This window comes from Schistosoma haematobium, chromosome ZW (genome assembly GCF_000699445.3).
Source record: "Schistosoma haematobium chromosome ZW, whole genome shotgun sequence".
NCBI classification, from domain to species: domain Eukaryota; kingdom Metazoa; phylum Platyhelminthes; class Trematoda; order Strigeidida; family Schistosomatidae; genus Schistosoma; species Schistosoma haematobium.
This window is the reverse complement of record NC_067195.1, coordinates 25,662,116-25,688,549: the sequence shown is the minus strand read 5'-3', so window position 1 is coordinate 25,688,549 and position 26,434 is coordinate 25,662,116. Positions and strand designations below refer to the sequence as shown.

The 26,434-nt window shown below is 41.3% G+C and overlaps 2 protein-coding genes across 4 annotated transcripts in view; one reads left to right on the top strand and one right to left on the bottom strand.

Moving 5' to 3' along the window:
* Nucleotides 1-16,235, bottom strand: part of CELSR1_1 (Cadherin EGF LAG seven-pass G-type receptor 1) — a 55,521-nt gene extending 39,286 nt beyond the window's left edge. For 2 of the 3 annotated variants that reach the window (XM_051210820.1, XM_051210819.1), the window contains exons 1-6: nucleotides 15,980-16,231; nucleotides 746-957; nucleotides 626-711; nucleotides 477-589; nucleotides 342-442; nucleotides 224-309 (exon numbers count right to left, since the gene is read on the bottom strand). In XM_051210820.1, the coding sequence (XP_051070838.1) occupies nucleotides 224-309; nucleotides 342-442; nucleotides 477-589; nucleotides 626-711; nucleotides 746-851 (492 nt within the window). In that variant the 5' untranslated portion in view covers nucleotides 852-957; nucleotides 15,980-16,231. Of the gene's footprint in view, nucleotides 1-223; nucleotides 310-341; nucleotides 443-476; nucleotides 590-625; nucleotides 715-745; nucleotides 958-15,979 lie in introns of all 3 variants that reach the window. The other variant, XM_051210817.1, reaches the window with a different exon arrangement.
* Nucleotides 2,366-26,434, top strand: part of OMA1 (metalloendopeptidase) — a 39,506-nt gene continuing 15,437 nt past the window's right edge. The window contains exon 1 of the mRNA XM_051210816.1: nucleotides 2,366-5,034. Within this exon, the coding sequence (XP_051070835.1) occupies nucleotides 2,390-2,710 (321 nt within the window). The 5' untranslated portion in view covers nucleotides 2,366-2,389 and the 3' untranslated portion in view covers nucleotides 2,711-5,034. The remainder of the gene's footprint in view (nucleotides 5,035-26,434) is intronic.

Genomic DNA, 26,434 nt, shown 5'->3' with positions numbered 1-26,434 from the left:
ATCCCAAGGAGACCCAAAGGAAACAAATGAGAGTGTTCAAGCTAACTCTCGACCAAATCAATGCTGACGCAATCAGTATGAGATAGATTAACTAAACTGATAATATCTGGATGTGAGTTAAAATGCTCTCGTGGAACTAGTCGAATCAGCCGTACACAGGACTTATTATTTAGCATGGGTCAAGGTAGTTGGGAAGAGTAATTCGATGCTAAAATAAACTAACCTGTTTGCAGATAAAAAATACATTAGTAATTATTGAATTTGGTAGAAAATATACTGTCGTAGTTAGCGCCATATCAGCTGATTGATCTAAAGCTACATAATAACAAACAGATAAATACCATTTAGTTCTTCTACTAAAACCCTGGAAGTTAGAATTCCGTTTGATAAAGAAAATATACACACTTGACGAATTTGTTTTTCATATGATACGTAAGTTGCACTGGGGAGCGTAAAATGGATCAAAGTATTCTTACATTATTTCAGGAACATTAGGAAACCAATCTAAATGTAACTGCCTATGTTCGTTTTTAAGACATCCAATAGCCATTTTGTAAACCTTCCGCACAGAATACCACATAACGCTTGTCTGAAACAAAAATAATACATACATGGAGAAATTTACAAATTCTTTTCCAGAGCAGATTAAAGTAATTGACGTATTCACCCATCTAGCATAAGAGAGTTTACCAAGTTTAGCCTGCAAAAAGACTACTACTTAAATTAACGAAGATACTCAAATTACCGTCATTGTGACAGTGTTCACCGCACACATCGAAGACAAGGAAAAATGTGACTAAAATTAACGGAATAACTCCGATAGCAGCGAAGCACAGACGATTCGTCAACATTAACAAACCAAAGTTTTAAATTAGTGAAAATAGCAAATTAAAATAGTCTTGCAATCCGAACTTGTTCCCTCCAAGTACCAGCTTCGAAGACATCTAATACGAGAGCCTGAAATATGGAAAAATATGACTAGACAATGTAAGCAGCTACAGCGCACAGCAAGTGAACTGAAATTATACAAGAAATGGACAGTTTATATTACAAATCACCCATGAACGGTAAATTAAATTGGTTTCAGCACTTACACCGCCCTCGACGGTAAGAAATTTCCGAAGTTATTTTGTTCTTAAAGACTGAAACTAATTAGTTTGATGGTGTTGTAATTCTCTCTTACGGTTATAACCCAGCTATTCCTATTGCTTAGTAATCTTGGACACCAAATCACTCGACAAGTCCCCAAATCAGAACACGGTTGGACAGGAAAGAGATTATATTCCAAATAACAAGGTTAGATGAAAGTAAGAAGCAAGTAAGTGCAGTAGGGAAAACGTTAGTATATTTATAGTTTTTCACATGAGATTTCTAGTGTTCACTAAGTATTGATTAACGCTGATTGGATAATAACTAGCCAATCAGCGTGCCCCAACCCAAGCGTGCATTGAGCACGACTTAATCCAGTTTATGTCCCGCTAACAGTGGCGACGAGGAAAAAGGAAAACAAATTCAAGATGTCCATATCAGATAACCAGCTTAACCGGATACTACAACAACAGCAAGCACAAATTGATGCACAAATGCGGTTGTTGGAGACCCTGACTCGACAGCTTAACATCCACTGCTCGAGTTCACATGCTATCCCAAGTACGTCTTGGGATGCAGTTGCTAGCAGCATACCAGAATTCATCTATGATCTCGAAAGTGGAAATACTTTTTTCATGTGGTTCAAACGTTGGGAAGATACATTTAGAACAGAATTCTGTAACCAAAACGACGCGTGGAAGACTCAACTGTTGGTACGTAAGTTGGGTAGCAATGAACATGCACGCTATACTGACCATATATTGCCAAAGTTACCACGAGAGCTCAGTTTCAAGACGGTAATCCAATTGCTAGAGATATTCTGTGAGTCATCCTCATTGTTTAGTATTCAATATCGGTGTCTAAATTTGGTGAAACGCGAAGCCAATGAATATGGTATTCTAGCAGACATCGCCAACAGAGAATGTGAACGGCTCAAGTTACGCTCATTGACAGAAGACCAATTTAAATGCTTAATATTCATCAAAGCTCTTTAGTCACCACAAGATGCTGAGATCAGGACGAGAGTTTTGGCTCGACTGAATCAAGACCCAAACGTCTCACTCAGAACATTGATAGATGAGTGTAAGCGGCTACAAAGCATCAGACACGATAACGAGTTGATTGAACAGGCAAATCCTAATTTAACCTGCAGTAGTGTCAATGCTATTACTAGGTTAAAAGTTCAGAAGCCGATTACAGCTCGTAACAAACCAACGACTGCATACTGGTTATGTGGTGATTACTGCTTCGGTCTGGGAACCCGGGCAGTATCACAGCCCTCATACAAATCGAATGATTTATGTGGCGCATATCTACTTGGTACCTCCCTGTACCACTGCTTATGTGTTTAAATAGTAATAATAATAATAATAATAATAATAATAATAATAATAATAATAATAATAATAATAATAATAATGTGGTGACTGGCATTATGTACGATTCTGTCCATTTAAAGAAGCATAAATATCAGATGTGCAACAAACGTGGACATAAAGAAGGTCATGGTCCACCGAATCGTACGCCTCAGCCCAAGAAGAAGCGTAAACGTCATCGACACACCAGATACTACGAACCTGCTCAAAGGGAAGGTGTTTGGTGTACGGGGTCACCATATTAGACGATATCTCTCCTTATGCTTAAAATTTGTTTGCTAAAAATAAACGATTGTCTGAGCACAGTTGCAGCAGACGATCACCATTATCTGTTCGCTGTGCCGGTATACTAAAATACCCACCTAAATGTCTTTCTGTTTGGTTTAAACTACCTATCTGGGCATTAAAGTCACCTGCTACGAGTACTATGTCTGAACGTTTAGCTTTCTGAAGAAGTTCAGATAGCTTTCTGTAAAATTCATCTCTCACTTCATCTGAACTGCAGTCGGTGGGAGAGTAGGCAGAAACGACAAAAAGGCAACGACGTGTGTCCCTATCCTTCCGAGTCCTTACGGAGCCGTTTAGCCGAACAACACATCGGCGACTGTTGACGGGGATCCAATCTAACAGTGCTTGTTCCGCCCTCATGCTTAGTGCTATCCCTACTCCTGCCAGTCCACGAGAACTGGCCATCAGGTCACCAGATACACAGAGGGTGTATCTCGTCGGCTCTTCGTTTTGCAGAGGTGAGGTCAAGTAAATGACCACACTGGGATCCTGTATGCGTGTTTCGGAGACACAGCATACATCAATGGTACGAGATTCTAGGGTTTTAGCCAAGGAAGCCTGCTGACCGATTTGACATAGGGTGCGTACGTTAAAGGCTCCAATGTGTAGTTTGGAGCGAGGTTTCAGTAGACCTGGGACAGTGTTTTGAGCACTAGAATCGTTGGCTATGGTGACACTTGAGGGGGAAGCCGAAAAAGGAAGTTTAGAGGTGAAAGTCGATGTAGGAGGAATGATAGAATTGAAGAGGGAGGTTGATTATGAATACAGTGGTCTTGAGTGCTGTTAGTGGTATCAGGGTAGTTATCACTTCCCAGTTGCCCACACCGTAGAACGGTCCTTCTGGAGGTACCTGAAAAGGAAATTGGATTAGAGGAGGTCATATTGATTTGAGAGTGTGACCGCAGTGCCCAAGGGACAACTGCTCGAAGTCGGTCACACACGACCTTTTTATGAGTAATTTTTGTGTTAGCTCCGTACTTGTTGAGACCTTACCGCCAGAGACAGATATCCGTGGGATAAGGCGAGGTGTGCATTTTTAGGGTCGACCTTTTCTAACCCCATCCCTCCTTGTGGGAAGGCAGCATCGCTGTCATGCTGGTTGCCTGAAGGAAACACCTTACTGCTGTCACACCTCTGTACAGTCAGCAGTACGACTTCGCCTTCGGACCTTAGGTTTGTTGCTTTTAGTCTTACCGCTCTTTAACCAACCCGTCTGACATGCTAGGACCTTGAGGAACGGTTGTTCCAGCCAGTATAGCTCGGTTGCTTCATCACGATAGGTAAACCCGACCACCACGTCAAGGTAGCAACAACGGTCGGGTTACCAATTATAGATCACTCTTCATAACTATTATTAAACTCATGAAGTATTCCCAACATTTCCTTACAATGAAGGGAAGTTGAACACTGGTTTTACTTTTGCATGCCACTGATATTTCCTAAATAAATATAGTAATCCAAAAGGCCGTAAACTTTGAACCCTCGTAAAACGTGAATCTTGAAACGCTAATTCATCATATAAACATACCTAAAATTTACACGCGGATACAAAGAAACCAATGCGTTTATACTAACGGGGACTTCATTGGCCAAGAATATCGAAATGTTAGTTCTCTGAAACTAAGCCCAACAGTTTAAAGATTGTAACCACGAAAACCTCGCACTTTGTAAGTGCATGTTCTTTTATGTTTAGTATCACGATCTTAAGTAGGCATCGAAAACAATCTTGGAAAGTCCAAGATCTAGATCACATACGTTCTGGAAAAAGCCCTGATAGCCCAAGTTTTATCGAGTCCATGCTGCCAATCAGCAGTAATTTTGAGAGGGTGAGACTTCAAAATACTTCAGTCACCGTGTAATAAATAGGTTGAGGCAGTTGTTAGCGGACAGAGGTGTGTTTAGTTGGGAGTAACTATATTTGATTTCCTCAAATGGCAGCCTAATGATCTTATTATGAAAGTTACGTACCGTTGAGGAATCCTGATCTATCGAATTCTGTGCCACCTGTGCCAATCAAAAGCATGTTGTTATATGTCACACACATGATCAAACAAGCCATACATTTATCCCATCTTATTGATTTTAGGCGAACATCTACTGAGCAGTTCCTTGTGAGAATATACATACGCTAAAATAGTCATGATATGTGATTTTTTTCAAGATGCACTTTTATTCCTAATAAGCTACCATGTACTAGACTTAAGGCAGGATGAAGACTCCAAAGGGTTTGACTTGTATTCAGAACAGATGAGTGCTAGGAGGTAAACGTCCATCACTACTCGTCTATATCAATGACTTCCGTTTCAAAAAGGGCAATGATTTAGTACTGATTGTGATTTTCCTTGCTTTCGTGTACTTGTTGATGAACACCGAATACATAGGAGCAGCTAATTCAGTGGTGGTAATATATAAAATAAAGATTGCATATAAGGATATAATACATGAAGAAAGAATTAGGTAGTATAAAGAAAGATATAAAGCAATCGTAATCTCATAGTTTAAGGGAAGACAGAGAGTGTACACTTCTACGTCATTGTGATCGATTCTGAGTCATGTCACCCAGAGTCTCCAATCATTCGTTACGATAGTCACACGAACTTCAACCAAGTAGTCTGCATCTACCAGTATGGTTAAGACTAGAAGCTAGTAACTTAAAGTACTGATGCCACGTTTTGGTTTGGCCGCCCCTAATTTTCTTCCAACCATCCCCAACACTAGTCAGTATTGCGCGCCGTGATTATCGGTGACCCAACCATCGCAGTTGGTGAAGATTTACCATCATTCCCTAATACCCTGAGTCTAACCTCACTGTTACTTACCCGATGATCCCATAACCGTAAAGATGTGAGAAATATTTATAAGGCATCTGTGGTCAAATACTAGTAGCTTACGAGTATCTTCTACTCTTAATGGCCACGTTTCGCAGCCGTAAAATAGAACAGAACGAACTGACGCGCAGTATACTCGTCCCCTAATTGATAGACGGATATCTCGCCTTCGCCAAACTACATACATGAACGCAACCCAAACATTCTGGCATTGTTGCTCAGTGCTACCAAAAGACTCTGCATTTTATCAGCATCGTCACCAAACAGAACTATATCATCTGCGTATTCTAAGTCGATAAGTGGACCTCCTGATAGGAGATCAGTGCCCGAAAATCCAGTCGACGAGAATGTTATTTCCATCAGTATGTCTATGATGAAGTTGAACAAAAATGGAAACAGTGGACAGCCTTGAAGGACACCACTTGGGGTTGCAAAAGCAGATGACACTTCGCCATAAGCTCTCACTCGATTAGTAGTGTTCGAGTAAAGAGCCTTCACAAGGTTTATGTACTTATGGGGCACGCCTTTCAATGACAGACACTGCCACAGAATCTCGCGGTCTACGGAGTCAGATGATGCTTTTAGGTCAAGAAAGAACACTATTGTCGGACGCCGATAAGCATGTCTGTGTTCTAGAACCTGACGAATGGTGAATCTGTGGTCGATGCAGCCACGACCAGGTCTGAAGTCAGCCTGATTTTCTCATGTTTGCAGTTCACGAGTCTTAGTTAGGCGTCCGATAATTATTGAGGCTAGTATTTGAGATGCTATATTAGTCAAATCAATCCCTCTATTGTTATCAGAGGATGATTTTGACCCTTTCTTATATATTGGGACGATAAGTGATTGTGACTAGTCAGATGGAATAACGTCTAACTCCCAGATTTTAGCTAAAATATTAGTCAACCTAATAGCTAAAATCGGACCACCATCCTTAAAGACCTCTAGAGCCAATCCATCTGCTGTTCCTCATTTCAAATTAGCTAAAGACTTTTCGGAGGACCTACTTCGATGGACGACAGCACGGAGGAAAAGAAGTGAAAGGAGGAAAGCTATAAGCGGTAAACTACAAATGCCCTGGTATAGCCGAGTGTGGTGAGCCCGCCCTCCTCTAAATACTCTCACACGGCCGCGCATATACAGCATCTGCCAGGGAAGTCCTACTCATTACCATCTCGTGGCGGGGGTCTTGTTTACGAAAATGAGAGGACGAAAAGCGAATATCTGGCGCTTTAACCGGATCCCAAACCAATGGTGCACATGGGCTCCAGTATCCTGAGGGAACAAATGGCGTATAAACCAATCGTTGGTCACCGGCTACCATGGGACTGCATCTCCTCACGATGCTCCACTGCCTTGAGGGTCAGATCTTAAGGTAAAAGGCCCGGGATATGGCCCCCTAAGAAAACCACTTGCTTCAGTCTAGGCACCCGGGCAGTATCGCAGCCCGCACACAAAAACAGGATAAACTATCTACTTATGAAAAATATACCTCTCGCTTCAAATAACAATCAAGTGACCCTCAATGTTATTACTATGATTATTATTATTATTACTATTATTATTATTATTTACTACGTCATTATTCACCCTCTTTTATTCCTACTCTGTCTATACTTATTTTTTTCGACTTATACAGCAGCTCGCCCATGGTGGAAATTCGACTGAATCTAAACGTTCTCGAGTCACTGACGGGTTGAAAATTGTATGCTACCACCAAATACGAATACTGAAGCAGTTTTTATGAAACCACGTGCACCATTCAAACTGGCTGCCTTCAACGTTTGCACACTTATGCAGGTTGGACAACAGATAGGGCTGGCTATTGTCCAATATGTCTTAGCAACGCACTCCTGAATGGCTGATATGTTAGCTCTCCATACATTTGGGCGAGGCTTAACCTGATCGTATATCATGTCACTAGCTCTAAACGTGAATGACGAAACAGTGTGATCGCTATTCACTAACTGTGGAAGAATACTTAGGTTGGCAATATCCTCAGTCTCATAAGTGATTACCAAGTTCAACAAAGAAGAACCCTGGTTTGCACCAAAACGTGTGGGTTCAGATACATGCTGTACTAATGCATGCTCACTTACCGTTATCGGAAACCTACTACCAAAGGAGTTTATAGATCCTAGCGTGGGATTCGCAAGCAAAGATGGGGATACTTATATTAATGTCTATGTATAAAAGTACGCCACCTCCTTTCTTACATCTATATCCATCACTTCTCAGGCAGCAATACCCAGATAATTCTCGAGTAATGTCGAAGTCATGGACTAAGCAAGTTTCCATCACATCCACAATGAGTGGCTTTAATTTTTCCACTAATGCTCCTAGTTCATAGAATTTATTTTTTAGACTACGAGCATTGGCACATAAAACTCCTAGGGAGAACAGTTTATCCACACAAGCCTTAATAGCATCCGCTTCCAAGATCTTACTATTCAGAAACCCACTTGTCGGAGATTTTTCTCACCATTTTATCGACGGGTTTCTAGTTCAGCTAGTGCCGACTTTTCTATCCTATCTTCAAGAGACATATCAGGTCTTACTCGAATATCGTCATTGTCGTGACTATGAGCGCTACTTAACAGGTCACGTTGCTTCTCCGACCCTATGGTTACCTTAAGGAGTCTATATGGTCGAGGTTCAACACTGTCATCTGTCTTCTTACCTATTCTTATCAAGTTTTTGGCCTGAGCTCCTCTAGAGTTATCTGGTAAGATGCTACGAATAAATTCTCCGGAGTTTCCAAATCATGCGCATATCTACTTTTGGGATTAAGATCTTGTGACTCAAGCAGCTTACTCGCAATAATATTCGAGGAGATTAACTTCTCAGCTATTCCAAGGTGGAGTTCTGTCGTACTATCAGACTTTGGTAGTGTATTTTGTGACTCAGAATGGGAGTTCACCAATGACTTTTCAAGTTAATTTATTTATTTGAACACATAAATATTGGTACAAGAGGGCACCAAATATATATGCACCACACAAAACGATGAGGATTCGAAGAGAAAAAAGAAGAACAATAACGAACAGGTTAGTGTAATAGTAATAAAAAAAATAATAATGGGGTAAACGGGAAGGTACGATCAGAAGAAATCTTTCAGTTAAGGAAGAAACAACCATTTTTTATAAAGAAAGTTAAAGAAGGTTCCAACAGGATCGCCACTGGCTTCTATTCTGAGCCATATCTGATAACGTCTCTAGCCACTGTGTTGCACCATCTCTAGGACCCCAACCAGGGAGTCGTGAAGGACTAACAGTAGCCAGTCTTGTACATCTTTCTTTCATACCACGACACCATGTCATACACTGACCACCTCTCCACTTTTTCCAACCAGTCCCAGAGTCAGCAAATAATGCACGACGTGGAATTCTCTGGGACGACATTCGTAGAACATGTCCAAGCCACCAAAGTCGGTGTTTCAAGATGGTGACACCAATCGAATTATCGTCTTTGCGCTCGAACACACGATGCCGAAGCTCTGCATTACTGACATAGTGTTGACACTGGATGTCAGCAATCCTTCGGAGACAGCGATGATCGAACACAGAGAGTCGTCTAACATCCTCAACTTGGAGAGGCCAGGTTTCACAAGCATAGAGCAAAACTGCTCTCACCGACGCATTGTAGATCCGACCTTTTACAGCTAGACTGACATCACGAAGGCGCCAAAAATGGCCCAGATTGACATAAGCCGCTCTGGCTTTCACTATACCTGCATTGATCCCATCAGTCAGGCCACCACCAGCACTTATGCAGGTACCTAGATACACGAACTTCTCAACTACTTCTATCTGCTCATCATCCAGGGTGAGTACAGGATTAGAATCCTGCCAGTCTTGTAGAAGTACTTTGCACTTGGAAGGTGCAAAGCACATACCGTACTTACGGACACTGGTTGCCAACTGATTAATTGCGGATTGCATGACTTGGGCATTATCGCACAGTAAGACAATATCGTCCGCATACTCAAGGTCGAGAAGTCTTTCTACAGGCAACAGATCCACACCGCCATTACTTACATCCGTCAGAGCTGTTTCCAGAATGTCATCGATGGCAAAGTTGAGGAGGAATGGTGAGACTGGGCAACCCTGTCTAACCCCACTGCTCGGATGGAACAATGGAGAGAGGTGGTTGTATGCCCTCACTCTGCCTGAGGTGTTTGTATATGGGGCCTTTAGGATGTTAACAAACTTCTCAGGCACACCCTTCTTCACTAGACAATCCCAGAGAACAGTCCTGTCCAACGAATCGAAGGCAGCCCTAATGTCAAGAAACACTACGATTATTGGCCTTTGATAAGTATGAAGGTGTTCTAACATTTGGTGGAGGGTGAAGATGTGATCAATACATCCTCGACCGGAACGAAAATCAGCCTGCTCCTCGCGAGCCAATCTTTCTCGGGTTTTGACCAACCTACGAAGTATGAAGGAAGCCAACAGCTTGGATGCAATCGGAAGTAGACTTATCCCCCGATAGTTGTTACAGGAACGACGTGAACCCTTCCTAAAGACAGGGACAACTATCGACTCATTCCATGACGTTGGTACACTCTCTAGCTCCCAGACCTTTGTCAGTCAGTCAGTCAGTAACAACGTAGAACTTCGTACGTACGTACATCAGTTCGAGTTGCCACACCACATTAGCACAGAGATGCACTTGTCGATTCAAATCCCGTAGTGGTAGAGGTAGCAAGAGTATAAGCAGTAATCGGGAAGATTAGGGTTTGGAGATGTTATTTAAAGAGTATAATCCAGTGAAAGAAATTTGGAAAGAGGAAAAAAAAGGGACATGAAGAATTCAGAAGATTAGAATTTGGGAGAACACAGAGAGTGGATGCACCTGCGCCATTGCAAACGATTTTGAGCCATGTCATTCAGGGTCTCTAACCAACGGTTGCTGTCATCTCGCGGTCCCCAACCAGGTAGTCTACACCTACCAACATGACTCAGTTCACTTGTCAGTGACTTCATGGACTTGTGCCATGTTTTGGTTTGGCCGCCCCTAGCTTTCTTCCAACCTACTCCTATACCACTGAACATAGCACGTCGAGGCAGTCGGTGGTTGGGCATACGTAACACGTGTCCAAGCCATCTCAACTGATGAAGTTTCACTACTTCATCAATTGATTTGCCATCCTTACCTAGTACCCGTTTCCTAACAACTGTGTTACTTACTCGATGGTCCCATGATATATGAGCAATGTTTCGAAGACACCTATGATCAAATACTAGTAACCTACGGATATCCTCTACTCTTACCGGCCATGTTTCACTCCCATAAAGTAGGACGGAACGAACTGCTGCGCAGTAAACACGTCCTTTGGTTGATAGACGGATATCTCGCCTACGCCATAAATGACGCAAGTTGGCAAAAGCTAGTCGAGCCTTCTGTATCCGTGCTGAGATTTCGTCACACACTAAACCACAAGGGCTGATGAGACTTCCAAGATAAGTGAAGCGGTCGACACACTCAACTACTTCACTCCCTATCACTAGTTCGGGTGTCGATGTAACCCAATCCTGAAGCAACATTTTGCATTTCGAGGGAGCGAATCGCATCCCGAACATGCTTGCATTGTTGCTTAGAGTGGCCAGAAGACTCTGCATTTTGTCAGTGTCTTCACCAAATAAAACGATGTCATCAGCATATTCTAAGTCAACAAGTGAACCTCCTGGTAGAAGTTCAACCCCTGTATATTTAGATGAGGAGAGTGTTATCTCTAAAAGTACGTCAATGACAAAGTTGAACAAGAATGGGGAGAGTGGACAGCCCTGACGAACACCACTTGAGGTAATCAATTCTGATGACAGTTCGCCATAAGCTCTCACTCGACCAGTTGTGTTCGAGTAGAGAGCCTTTATAAGGTTAATGTACTTCTGTGGTACTCCTTTCAGTGACAAACACTGCCATAGAACCTCACGATCAATCGAGTCGAATGCCGCCTTAAGGTCGAGAAATACTACCATTGTGGGGCGTCTGAATGTGTGCCTGTGTTCTAGAACCTGACGTAGTGTGAATATCTGATCTATACAACCACGTCCAGGTCGAAAACCAGCCTGGTTTTCTCTAGTCTGCTCTTCACGAGCTTTAGTTAGGCGTCGAAGTATTATTGAAGCTAATATTTTAGACACTATATTAGTCAAACTGATTCCTCTGTGATTGTCACAAGAGGACTTTTGTCCTTTCTTAAAAACTGGCACAATCAGTGATTGAGACCAGTCAGATGGGATTACGTCCAGTTCCCAAATTCTACCTAAGACCTCGGTTAATCTCATTGCTAATACTGGACCACCAACCTTAAAAATCTCAGGAGTAAACCTGTCAGGGCCTGCTGCTCTCCCTCGTTTCAGATTTCCTATGGCTTTTTCAACTTCGTAAAGGGACGGAGGACCTACATTAACTTGCCATTCAGGTTGACTGGAGATCGTGGGAAACCGAAGTGTGGCTGAAGGCCAGTTGAACTGATCCCTAAAGTGTTCTGCCCATCGATCCAATCTCCTGGATTGAGAATGAATAATATGTCCATCTTTCTCTGAGATTGTTTCGCTAACGGTCGGGTTCCTAATTCCGGTTTCCTTAACGAGTCTGAACAATTGTCTGCTATTACCTATTGCCGCTGCCTTTTCCATCTCTCTTGCTTTCGCTACCCACCACTGTTCGCGATCATTGCGTAGACTTCTTGTCAGCTTGCGCTTAAGCTGACTCCGCTCTTCATTATGTTCAGAGCCAGGTGGAATGTGTTTCCGAGCATCTATCAGTGAGATAGATGCTGCTGAGATCCAGTGTTGCTCCCTAACCTTCTGGTTTACCTTACTAGCAGATATCACTGCTGTTTCCACAGCTTTTCGGATATCATTCCATGCTGCATCGGGGTGGGCATCACATACATGGCTGCCTAACTGTTTTCCTAGTTGTTCCTGAAATATACTCTTAGCTTGACTATCATTAAGTAGGGCCCTAAGAGGTTTCCTTGCAGGATCTTTCCTACGTCCAGTAAGACGCAAGCAAATACGCGCTCGCACTAGAGCATGATCTGAATCTAGGCATGTGCTCCAGAATGAGCGACAGTCTTCTATCGAGCCCCTCCATCGGTGGCTGATAGCGATGTGATCCAGTTGGGTCCAACGTTGGGACGAATTAGGGGTCGCCATGTTAAAAGATGTTTTCCTTATGCTTAAAGTTAGTATTTGCAAGGAACAGGCGGTTATCTGAGCATAGATGCAACAGACGGTCGCCATTATCTGTTCTTTGAGCCACGACACCATAGGATCCACCTAGGTGTCTTTCCTTATCACTTAGTTTGCCTACTTGAGCATTAAAGTCACCGGCCACTATTACTACATCCGAGCGCCTAGCTTTTCGGAGAAGGTCCGAAAGCTTTCTGTAAAACTCATCTTTTACATCATCTGAGCTGCAGTCAGTGGGAGAATAGGCAGAGACGACGAAGAGGCAACGACGAGTGTCCCTATCTTTCCGGATTCTTACTGTTCCGTTCAGTCGGACAGCGCACAAACGACTGTCTATTGGGATCCACTCTAAGAGAGCTAGTTCTGCCCTAGGACTCAATGCTATACCTACGCCGGCGAGGCCACGGGAAGCAGAATCAGGGCTTCCAGATACACGAAGCGTAAATCGAGTCGGTTCTTTATTTTGGCATGGTGAGGTCAAATGAATGACGCTACTTGGATCCTGTATGCGCGTTTCGGAGACGCAGCACACATCGATGGCGCGAGATTCTAAAGTTTTAGCTAAGGAAGCCTGCTGTCCTATTTGGCAAAGTGTTCGTACGTTAAAAGCTCCTACGTGTAGTTTAGAGTGTGGTTTCAGGAGACCAGGAATGGCGTTCCAGGTACTCGAATCGTTTGCCCTAGCGGTGCGAGGTGATAAAGACACGTGAGGAGGGTTAGTCGGGAGGATAAGAGAAGTATTAGGTGTAGGAAGGATTTGAATGTGACCACCTTGGTCTCTTGTGCTGTTACGGGTATGAGGGCTGATGTCACTTCCCGGCTGCCCACACCGTGGAAGGGTATTTCTTGAGGAACCTGAAAAGGAAATTGGATTAGTGTTGGTCTTGACGACCTGGGAGCGTGACCGCAGAGCCCAAGGGACAACTGCTTGAGGCCGGTCGCGCACGGCCTTTTTGTGGAAGGTTTTTGACGTGTTAGCTCCGTTCTTCAAGGGGCCTTACCGCCGGAGACGGAAATCCGTGAGGTAAGGTGAGGTGTGCATTTTTAGGGCCGACCTTTTCTAACCCCACCCCTCCTTGTGGGAAGGCAGCATCGCTGTCATGCTGGTTGTCCGAGGGAAACACCTTACTGCTGTCACACCTCTCTACAGTCAGCAGTACGACTTCGCCCTCAGACCTTGAGTTGCTGCTTTTAGTCTTACCGTTCGCCAATCGACCTGCCTGGCATGGTAGAACCTGCAGGAACATATGTTCCAGCCAATATAGCTCGGTTGGGTCATCACGATAGGCAAGCCCGATCACCGCGTCAAGGTAGCAGACCTTTGTAAACAACGTCGTCAGTTCCTTAGCCAGAAAGTCACTACCATCTTTAAAAAGGACCGGAGGTAAGTCATCTGGGCCCGGTGATTTGTAGCGCTTCAAGAGTTCCTTGAGAACTTCCGCCTCATTTGGTGGATCAGTCGTCACCGGCCATGGAGGGCAGGACAGTCCGAACGATGTTGCCGGAGCAGCAGACTACTTGAACTGCGCTTCGAAGAATTCTGCCCATCGTCCAAGACGTCGATGGATGTTAGTGATCGACGCAGTAATTAGTCCAGTGTATAGGGTGGAGCGTAGAAACTTAGTTGATAACCACCGACCCGTTAGTCCAATGAGTGGATTTGTAAAACTAATGGAAAAGATTATTCAGATGGTTGTGATAAACTATGTGAAACGGAATAATCTTTTATCTAGGGAACAACATGGTTTTCGGGAAGGCCCGTTATGTTTGAAAAATCTGCTCATTGCAAGAGAAGATTGGGCTGCGGCAGAAGATCGAAATATTCATGGAGATGTTATTTTCTTAGATAGGATCTCCCATCCATGTCCTAAATTAAAGCTGGAAAGTTCTGGAATCCATTATAAGGCCATAGACTGGATAAGCGACTTTCTCAATGACAGGAGACAGAAGGTAAGGGTAAATGGAGCTCTCTTATTGTGGGAACCTGTAAAAAGTAGAGTTCCCAAAGGCACAATCCTCGGTCCCCTTCTCGCTTTAATTTATGTTAATGAATTACCAACTGTCGCAAAGCCATCCGTTCTACTCTTCGCCGATGACTAAGATCTGGAGACCCATACATAGTATGTCAGATAGAAGAGTATTACAAGATGATCTCAACTCATTGCTGGCACAGATGGACGGATAGTCACTGGAAGTGAATCCCAACGAGAGCACGGTGATGCAATTAAATAACTGTGATTATTCGTATCAATACACAATACGTAGATTCGTATTACCCAAAGTAATAAACTATAGATTTAGGAGCCATAATAAGCAGCGATCCCAAAACTACTAGTAACTGTAAGGCTGATGGTGCAAATGGCTATGGGGTATTAGGGGTTATTCGTAGGTCTTTTCAGTATGTGAATGAAGAAATGTTTAGATTATTATACCCAAGTGTCGTGAGACCGTACTTGGAATATGGGAATCAAGCAGTGAGTCCTTGTTTCAAGTATGAGGTGGATATGCTGGAACGAGTCTCTATGGCCTATCTTATTAAGACAGACTGAGATACCTCAACTTATTTCCGTTATCTTAAAATAGAATACAAGGTGACCTAATATTAACTTATCGTATACTGAACGAGGATCTTGGTATTGTCTCATCTTTTCCTCCCGATCAGGACTGAACGTTTGAAAAGACATTCGAAGTTCACAAACAGAGATCAAATCGTCTACCTCTAAAGTTTCGTTTCTCGCACCAAGTAGTGAATTACTGAGATTCGCTACCAGAACACGTAATATCAGCATCTTCTGTTGATACGTTCAAAACGAAATTAGACCTCCACAGGGTTAGAAACTTTAAAGCTTAATATAGGTCGATAGACCTATCCTTATTATTGAAGACTGAAAACTAAATTCTACTTATCTGGACATTGTTTAATCAAATATGAGGCATACCCTATTCAATCAGATGAGTAGAATTAAACTAGCTAATCTGATCTTCAAAATATATGATTCGGGATTCAGTATTGCTCTCATGAAGGGATAACAACATTGAACTGACAATTGTTTCTTCACTTATTCAGTGATACGGGAACGAAATTTTAATTTCATAATAGTTTAAATCACTTACTGTGAATGCAAAGACTATTTACAAGAAACTCATAACTATGTATTTTCTAAATTAATTTATGGAAAAACCTGACACTTACCGCACGCTCTGTCTAGCTTGAAATAATTTTGATAGTATACTATCAAAATTATTTCAACAGATATATCTGTTAGTTTGACAGATTAACCTATTAATTCTGTAAATATTTGATCTGTGGACGACAGTGAGAGCCACAGAACAAAACTTAAAAGTTTAATCATAAGGTGGGTTTCACTACTTTGCAACCCAATACATCTACCAAAATGGTATCATATCACATGTCCCCGCCATCCATAGTAGCGACTAATCTGGTCAGCGCGCTAATGGCGGAATATAAATGTCTCGTCATCGGTGTAAACCGTAATAGGTGCCATATTTCATTCTGTACTCTGGTCTATTTAGCTTACAGTTTCCTCGAGACTTTTGGTGTTTTAACTGATCAAAAGAAGCTCGTTTATATTACATATATACTGCTACATTTATCTAATGTCTTCAGTCTTCAGTAATAAGGATAGTAGGTTGATGAACCTGTGTTAATCCTGACACATTGCTTTCCAGTGAAGGTCCAGCTTTTCCTTGAAAGTATTCACTGATGGGGCTGATACCGCTTGTTCGGGTAAGGCGTTCCAATGATTGACTACTCGATGAGAAAAACGGGATCCCACTTTAAGTTTATTAGATCGTGGTTTATGAACCTTCTTGCTATGACCTCGGAGATTATTAGTGCTGGAGGGAGCAAAAAGATAAGACATATTAACACTCAAATCATAATTAAAGATACGAAATGCCAGTATAAGGTCACCTCGTGTCCTACGATACGACAAGGGGAAAAGATTTAGGCGTTTTAAGCGCTCATCGTAAGGGAGTCTAGAAAGACCCTTCACTAATTTCGTTCCCACACTCTGGACACGCTCAAGGGAGTTAGTATCCTTTACCAGACACGGGCTAGCTGCTTGGATACAGTACTCTAAATGTGGTCTTGCATATATGGGATATAAAATTCGAAACGTTTCCTCGTCAAAAGATTTGAACGCTCGGCGAAGTGACCATAACGCACGAAAACCTTTGACAGCGGCTGCTTTGCAATGCGCAGTTGTTTTTAAATCATGACTTAATATTACTCCTAAGTCCTTATGCTCTTGAATGCATAGAAGAGGTTTACCCTCAATAGTGTAACGGTAACTATTACCGTGACTGACGTGCATTAGTACACTCTTCCTAGCATTGATTTCTAAGCCCCACTCTCGAGCCCATCTAACTAAATCGTCTAAGTTAGCTTGAAGATCCACATGATCAGCCGCACTTTTTATTGTTCTCCAGATTTTTACATCATCCGCAAACAATAATGTCGACGACCTAAGCAACAGTGGTAACTCATTAACGTAGAGAAGGAAGAGCAGAGGGCCTAAGATGGTGCCTTGGGGTACACCTCTTTTGACCGGCTTCCAATCGGATAGCGTTCCATTGACCCTAACTCTCTGTCTGCGGTCACATAAGAAATTTCCTATCCACTCATGTACAGTACCTATTATTCCGAAGCTCGTGAGCTTCTGCATAAGACCTACGTGTGAAACCTTGTCAAACGCTTTGCTAAAATCTATTAATATCACGTCGACAGACAGACCGTGATCTAGGGCTGCTGTCCAATCCTTGCTCGCAATAAGCAAGTTAGTCAAGCATGAACGCTTGTTACGAAATCCGTGTTGCTCAGGAGCTGACAGATTGTGTAAATCTATGTGGCTTAGCAACCTAACCCGAATTATCTTTTCGAGTAACTTAACGACTATGTTAGTTAGACTGACAGGCCGGTAGTTAGATACTATCTGTCACTGACCGTCCTTAAATATAGGACTAACTATAGCGTCCTCCCAATCTCTAGGGAGGTGAGCGAGTGAGAGGGACATGTTGAAGAGTGTCGCAAGCGGTTTTGAAATAATGTCCGCAAGAGATGACAGCAACCGTGGATGTAACCCGTCAGGGCCCGGTATCTTACCAGGTTTGAGGTTAGTTATCAACGGAAGGACAGTTTCCTCTGTCACCTGTACAGATTCAATGGTTGGTATCTCGGTGTGAGTGGGACAAGTATTTGTTACAATAAACGTAGAGAAGACTTCGCTAAAATAATCTGAAAAAGTCTCAGCTTTTGCTCGATCTGATTCAGCTAGTAATTCTGAATTTTCGTGTAACAGCAACGGGGGAATACCATCACTACGTTTCATTTGCCGTTTAATATACGAAAACAATCGTTTCGGACAAGTACGGCTATCATATACTAACTGTCGTTCGTAAGTGGTACGGGATTTGGCTATGGTTTTCTTACAGATATTACGGTATTTTTGGTACTCACGCTTAAATGGTGCATGACCTATCAACAAGAATAAGTCCCAGAAATGTTTCTTACGCTTTAACAGCTTCCGGGTTTCCTTAATAATCCATGGAGGGCAATGTGATAGCATACGTGCTGACCATGGGATAAACGGCGACGTTACGGTCTCGAATGTAGCCTTAAACTTATTCCATTCATCTTCGATCAATCCATCCGCGTCGACCGACCGATCGGTCGAGATAGCACAGTTTCTGATTTCCGGAATATTAGCTCGCCAGATATTGGGACGGGGTGGAGCAGATACGAATTGTATACCATGTGTTCTAAACTTAAAGTGAATTACAACGTGATCACTGTTCACTAGTGGAGGAAGGTGCTGGATATCAAAGACATCCTCAGAGTGGTGGGTGAGGACGAGGTCCAGCAGTGACGGAACATGTTGCAAATCAATATGTGTCGGTTTTGTGATACATTGTACAAGTGCACACTGAATAACACAACCAAAACAAAGAAGTAAACAATGATAAATTTAAGGTCAACAAGAACCAATCAACATCGAGGTGCACAGAACAAGCTGTGAAACACATATGGAGAAATTCGAACACTTCACTTCTATCTGAAGTTTGTGCTGATGATGTCGTTCAGAAGAACGATGAAAGCTCCACGACCAAACCATCCAGCTCAGAGAACAAAACACCACCTGAATAACGGTAGATAAAAGGTCGCTATCGAAACCACTACCTGGAGCTGTAAGCTCTATCCAGTTGATATGCGGTGCGTTGAAGTCCCCAATGATGAGACAACATTCTGCCATACTCCAAGAACAGATGTGTCTTAGGATAAAGTCGTCAGCAAGACAAGACGGACTACGGTATATTCCCCCTATAGTCACTAACCCATTTCTAGATTTAATCTTACAACATGCAACCTCACATGTGCCACTGATATGAGCCTCCGATATGGTTGATTGTATACGAAAGTGATCCCTAACGTATAATACCATACCTCCCCCTTTGCGACTTGAAACTCTATCACTTCTGATACAGATATAACCAGCAATGAACGGAGAACAGTCTATATCAACGGTGAACCAAGTTTCTGTAACAACGATTATATCGGGACATAATTCTTGCACCATCAGACTTAGCTCGGACGTTTTATTTCTAAGACTACGAGCGTTCGTGTGGACTGGTGGTCTGAGAAGTCTCTGTGTTCGGTCATGTAACTGCCACACTATTAGTCCATTGCCTTTGCAATTAACGTTTTTACTTAGAGGTTCCTCATTAGACCAAAACTCCTCCTCCACAAATCAGCCGGTCTTTGAGTAAAAAGAAGCCTAATATTCACTGGGAACAACTTAGCTTTTGATCACCTAAAGGTGACTATACTGTAAAACAACCAGCTTAGCCAGAATAATTGACAGAATTTATTACGGAGGTCGGTTAGTCAAAACTCTGGATTTTCATGGGCGATAACGTAAGCGTTGTGCAAAAAGTGTCACGTTAAAGTGATGAACAGTAACTGAATAACATCACTTGACAATTCGGACAAAATTCGAAGTATTTTCGACTGCCGAAATAGACGGTTTTCTCTTGTAATGCTCTGGCCAGATAATTCGTCAAACTGGACCGTTTTGTACATTAAATGACAGATCACCGGACGTGGGACTTCACCGAATATCTTTCCGGTTAAGGATGACCAAACTGGAACTATAAACGGACTACATAGAACTCATGTGAACAGCAGTCAGTAGTTATTTTACGCATCACTTCTCCACCTTTCACTAATCCAAATAAATCAATTGTATAGCAAGAATTTGTTTGTTCACTGAAAGTACTGAAAATCAGAATAGCCGAGTCACCAGTGTAGGTTGACCTGAACCTGTTAGTTAAAAGATTGTGTTAGTTTGACATAGTTTAAGAGGTCGTTCCATTCCTGTTCAATCCTTGTAGGCTGTACGCTCACACACCTAAAGACCTTATATATCTAGCAGCAGGCCATGTCTCTCGTTAGGGACCCAGATATATACGTAAACAATAAGAAATAGGAAGGGAAATTCAGAAAATCGGTTTGCGATACTATCGTATCACCTAATAGCTTCCCAAAGCATTCAGCTCAAAAGCCATTCCTAGTTGGTGACGGCCTTGTTGAGTTTAGCCGGTTTGACTGATTAGATGACTTCTTGAAACCCACCTGAGATCTCACTCTCTGAACCTTTCCCTAGAAATAAACGTGATCGGAACCTGTTATGAAACAGAATGAACTGTTCATTTGCTTACCAGCAAGTACCAATTCCAATGTGTTTTTTTAAGAGTCAGTTTTACAATCGAACTGAACTTTCAGCAAGTATTTTATGAACGCTTTGAGCTACGTCTGACTGACATAAAAGAAGTTTGAATCATCTAAGTCAGGAATTCTTTACTTTAAGTGAAGTTTAATGTAGTAACTGCATTTAGTTCACCGACTATATTCGTTTATATCTTCATCTTGAGCCTCTGGGTTCACCCTTGCTCCTAATGTTTGCTTTTGTTTCCTGACCAAGCCTAACTCATATTCCTAACGGTGTGATTCATTTGTCCCTATAATTTGTCATAAAGAATGATATTTTGATAACTTTGTAACGAAATTATTTTAGGCTTGTTATGATACGATTTTTCAGGCAGTTATCAAACTCTCTGAGAATTGATTTCGATGAAATCAAGAAAATTCGGATATGAAGTAGTGGACACTTATCCTACCCTTGCTGAAATTATATCAGACCTAAGTTACCAGACCTGTAGAGACATCGTAAATATGCGAAGAAATCAAAATACTCGACTACTTCAACATAACAAATACTCTTACAGATTTAGATACAAATGCATGAATAAATTACCACTAGATGACTTAACATTCGCTTTCATCCCCGCCCAATAATTTTTCAGTTGATCACAATAATCTTACGGTAAAAGTCCTTATATATGATTTTTAGAATGCTGTTTTGAAAATGAGATTTTAAAAACGCTACACAGTTTACTTAGTCGACATGAAGCAGACATCAAATTAGCGACCTAATATTTGGTGGCGCGGCAGTCATTTGAATGAAATAAATTGATTTCCTGAGCAAACTTACTTCTCTCATACTAATCACTTCTGATATAATTTTTCAGAATATTTGTAACGGAAAGAGAACAACGAAAATCCCTCCCCAGCCTTTTTGTTGGACAGTACTGTCACTTATTTGTTTATTCTCCCTGTCTTGTATGTTAACCTTTGTTCAGATCTCGCTTAAGCACACCTTTTGTTCTTCAGTCTTTCTCGTCTGAGCTTTTATTATGTGATTTTGATCAAAGACTTCTCTTTTGTAACCTAATTTTCTATTGCATGTTGCCGGACTATTGACATTACGGTCGTGTTTGACTAAGCTCAAGGTCGCGGTGTGATTCAGTGTGTGGCTGTTAACCTTTTGACTGTCTGCTTAAGAGGAGTGCTGGAATCCCTGCAGACAGATATTTGATCTCATCTTGTTGGGAATATTTTTATTGATTCTCAGGTATTGAAACCTTTGGTAATAATTGTTTCTTTTATTGTTTAGCGCGCTACTTTTCGTTAGGGAAACTTCTGACTGCATAGCACAGGCTGTACCGTTTGAGGTATTTTGTATTTTTGATATAATTTGTTCTGTTTCCTAGATTAGGACCATTTAAACTGAGCACGGAGTTTGTGTTTTGATATGATTTGATATACTCGTATACGAGTAACTCAAAAACGCATCATACGTATGATGAAAACTTCAGTTCCGGATGCGGTTCATTCAAACACTGTACGTTACATAGAATTGTCGACAAATTTCCCCAGAACACACGACGTAAGGGGGAAGAAGCGACATTTCCCCTAAATAACCGACGTAAAGGCGAAAAAGCGACATTTCCCCTTTATTTACGCTTTCGTCCACTTTATTTCCCCTCTCTTCGCCTTTATTTCCCCTTTTTGTGTTGCTTGGGACGCTAGACAGAAGAATGTAGTTTGGTCTAATTGAATAAAATTTGGCTCGTCAGTCCTGTGTTCGAACCGAATACTGGCAGTTCGGTCGTTACAATCTTCATCACAACATTTTTATGATTGTGTTTAGTGTAAATAGCTTTCATCTCAAAATTATTGTATGTGCTCACACCTAAATCCAGCACGTACCACATTAAACACCAACTCATTGTCCATTAAATGAACACCTCACTCGACATGGCTGCTGACATTGGTAGGAAGTCAAGGAGAAAGTCCAGTTTATAAACGTATATAGATAGAGGTAAATTCAACGGTCTAACCTTGAATCCAAACGACTACTGTGTGAGCAGCAAAGTTTCAGTGCTCTTCAGGCAAACAGCTAAAAATGTATACCGAATAAATCGAACTGTTTTTATTATGAAATACTTTTCTCGAAACATAACCCATGTACGACGAAACATTAAAAATGTTTCATCTCTGAAATTCTAGTTATCATGATGCCTGTGCTATATTTAATATTGCCATCAAAATATATGTTGTGAACATTGTCAAGATTACACCCAAACATCGTATGCTGGTGGACTAGACAACATGTATTGCCATAATTCCCCAGAGGTTTATGAGTTTCAAGGGTCGAAATCAATCAGAGAAGCTTGTTTCAAACACAGATCAAGTTAAATGATCTGCAAACACGTAATGAAGCAGAGGAATTGGTGTAGTTTAACAAGCAAGACATCTTTGCATGCCAATAAGTCATCGAGTATTTAGGCAATCAACATACAAGTGGATAAGAGAAAATAAATATTTTGACTTTACGTGCATTCAGTTATAATACTCATGCAACCGAATATGTATGTACCTCTAATCCATGACATAGTGGCAAATTATCAAATCTACCACTCACTAGATTCCATTTAGATTTAAGGTGACTCTTCAGCCGGATTTATAGGCAAAAAAGTTAATGAGAATTGGCATGTAATGACAATAGCGTGTATGCCTTCCGAAAATGCTTGACTTGTATAATATTTCAAATAAAGGGTTTGTTAGAAAGTTGCTAATAACTTTTTCATATTCACAAAATCGATAACGCGTGCGTCTTTCTCAAATGTTAGACTTATAAAATGACATTTATCTACCTTAATGCTTCACTCATCGTGTATAGATTGGGATATTATATTACAAACTACATAGTCTCTCTGAGTGAGCTCCTGAAAGAGTGTCAATTGTTTGCTCTTTTGGCACTACTTATTTTGCTGAGGCAGTGATGAAAATGTATGGTAAGCATTATGTTGCATTTGCTGCTTACATGCCGTGAGTCTATTTTTGCAATATTCTCTATCACATGTTTACACAACGAGGATGTGTGTTATGAGTTAGAATACAAGTAAATTTTTTCAACAGTGATCTCATAGTTTTTATTTCAATGCTTTTATGAATTTCACCATGAAAAAATCTCCTTGTATTTAACCATCAACACGGATAGTAATAAATCGGAACAATTTTAATTAGATGCTATTTCATAACAAACATGCACTTTCCACCTATTTTAAAAATTTGTTTGCCCTAATAGTTCAATTTATTTGTAACTCAGAGTTTAGTGTTTAACGTGATAGCCTTAAACCACTCTATTCAATAAAAATAAGAACAAACTCTGACGCGATCTCGTTGATCTCTCATTAGGAACCGGAAATATCCACTTTTCTACTACTCTTTTGGAATATTTAATTACTGCTAATTATACGAACTGCATCATCACCCCGCTAGTAGGCAACCGCAGTAGTGAATCTGATAACCATACTGAGGTTGGACCATTGAGTGATGAATCTAATTGCCTCAATCAACTGCTCTCTTCCTTGTTGCTTCAACTGCAACAGAGGCACACATATTTATTCCCAAACACAGTACTTATGGATAAGTTACTAGAGCCAGGTGAATTTCCTTTTTGGTATGGTGAAGGATAATGTTGCAACTTCAAGTTTCTCTGTGGTTTTATTCTTGTGAAGCATTTATTCACTTATCCCTATTCTATCTCCCCTTCGAAACTTCTGTCTTGCTGACTTTCTCAGATTTAACTCTTTAGTTCACTGCATAGCATGCAAAATAACATCGCTGCCACCCATACGTTCACTACAAATGTGGAGACGATCATTTGAGACAGATATTCTAATTCATAGTCCATTAATAATACGAAAATTCCCGTTTCGAGCAACAGATCACAAAACTACATCAGATAAATTATCTCATAGTCATGTGTGCGACATGGGTCACTGAACTTAATTGCTAACACCAAATTTCCAACTAAATGATCAGGATCACGTCCCTACACATGCTCTTTCTCTTAGTAAGACTAGTAGGCAAAAATGATGACGAGGAAACAAGGATATCAAACTGTCTGTGATCCTGATGACAGTGGAGGGACAACACAATTTGATAATTGTATCGCGTGCTCATCGCTCCTTAAAATGAAAAACTCACCATCTGAATGTAATTTTTAAGTGACTGAGTTCACTGTTTCTGTGACACAATAATATCTAGGCAGCATTAGGAGTTTATGTTGAGTCCGCTCTGCCAGTGATACTGGCACATTTGCCAAAAGCATAGAAAAAATACGTTGACGGAACTTATAAAACCCTTTGGAAGCAACCGTTTCAATCCCAATCGTCAAACACAGGCTAAACTGAATACTTGATTACGACAGTTGCAACCCGAGTTCATATATCAGTGAAATTGTTGAGTTTGCTAATAATCAAGCAACTGTTCACACTGAAAAGCATTTGATGAGCTTTAGAAAGTGAAATGGCAAACCTGTAGCTTCCGAGGCGCTAAAAATAAGGGAAATTTTCTATATAAAACTCTCTGATTTTGTATAATGTTCCAGTGTTGAAAAGCAGCTTATTAGAAACCACGGAAGCCTTTTATAGTGAATAGCGAGACAAATAACGTACAATGCTGGGAAAAAGCATCACTCTGACCTAGCTATGCTGCTATAATAAAAGCCGAAAGTTAGCAAGAGGTAAACCCCCTGAACTAAAGGTAAACGTAGAATAAGAACACGTTGCAGGAATAATTTTACTGACATCTCAGAGACCATCAGTTAAGCGTTTCCCTCAAATCTGAGTTAGATAGAACAAACCGTTGGCCGTGAGATGTGCCGCTAGAAAATCTGCAAACACGGACTGCCTGAACTAGTAATTGTTGGTCGTAATGAGACCCACTACACACAATATGCAGTAAAGGCTTTGACTATCACGTAGTGTGAGGTCTCATATTATTGCGATAATTAGCGTGTACAAGCTGTTTCATCTGTTACAGCTTACGATCATTACTTCTTTGCATCTGATGGCTGTAAATTTCAGAACCGATAGGACTTGGTCGCGGCTCTCAAGGCCTAGTACAGGTCAAAAACCACCTCTCCGTCACATTGGATGCTGTAAAATTCGGTCTAGATCAGAGAGACAACAGTAGAAAAACCAATCAAATATCCCTTGGTCTGTTGACTTTGATAAGCAATCGACCGTACAGAACGCAGAGACCACGGTATCGCTAATGGAACCCACCATGAAGGCGAAAAACCTACAGAGGATATATTGCACGGAACTAGCCAACACACTTTTAACAACAATCTGTTCAATTACTAGGAGACAGCGCTGCTATAGAGAGGCACCAGGTGGTGAGGCATATCACCAAGTTCCCCTACTGCAACGTTATAGGACTAAGGAGTGGGTTAGGAGAAATCAGATACATTTGCTCCCAGTTAGACATAAAGATCATAGTCCTGATTAAATTATGGTTATTGCCCGACGTTATAGATGAAATGAGTCTGTAAGACGTGACACTATTCAGATACAATGTAATACACAAACAGGTGATGAAGTGGTGATATACATTGACAGTCACTTCAAAGCTGTAATACCACACAATACCAAGCTAACCATAACGACGGAATCATGCTGGTGTTGCTTCAATGCTAACGACACAAAGCAATTGACTGGAGGAATATATCTTCACCCCCAAAGGTCCTAACACCCAAAACAATAAGATTATACAGGTGATATTAACGATAATATACATTGAGTTCGGTCGATTACTGCTGTCTAAAAACTTCAATACTCCATCTTCAAATCTTAGCAGGCAGGATACAACCCCTACAGGAGGATTCCACAAGCGGATTACCGCAACTATTAGTTCAAAAATAAATGAAAATATGAA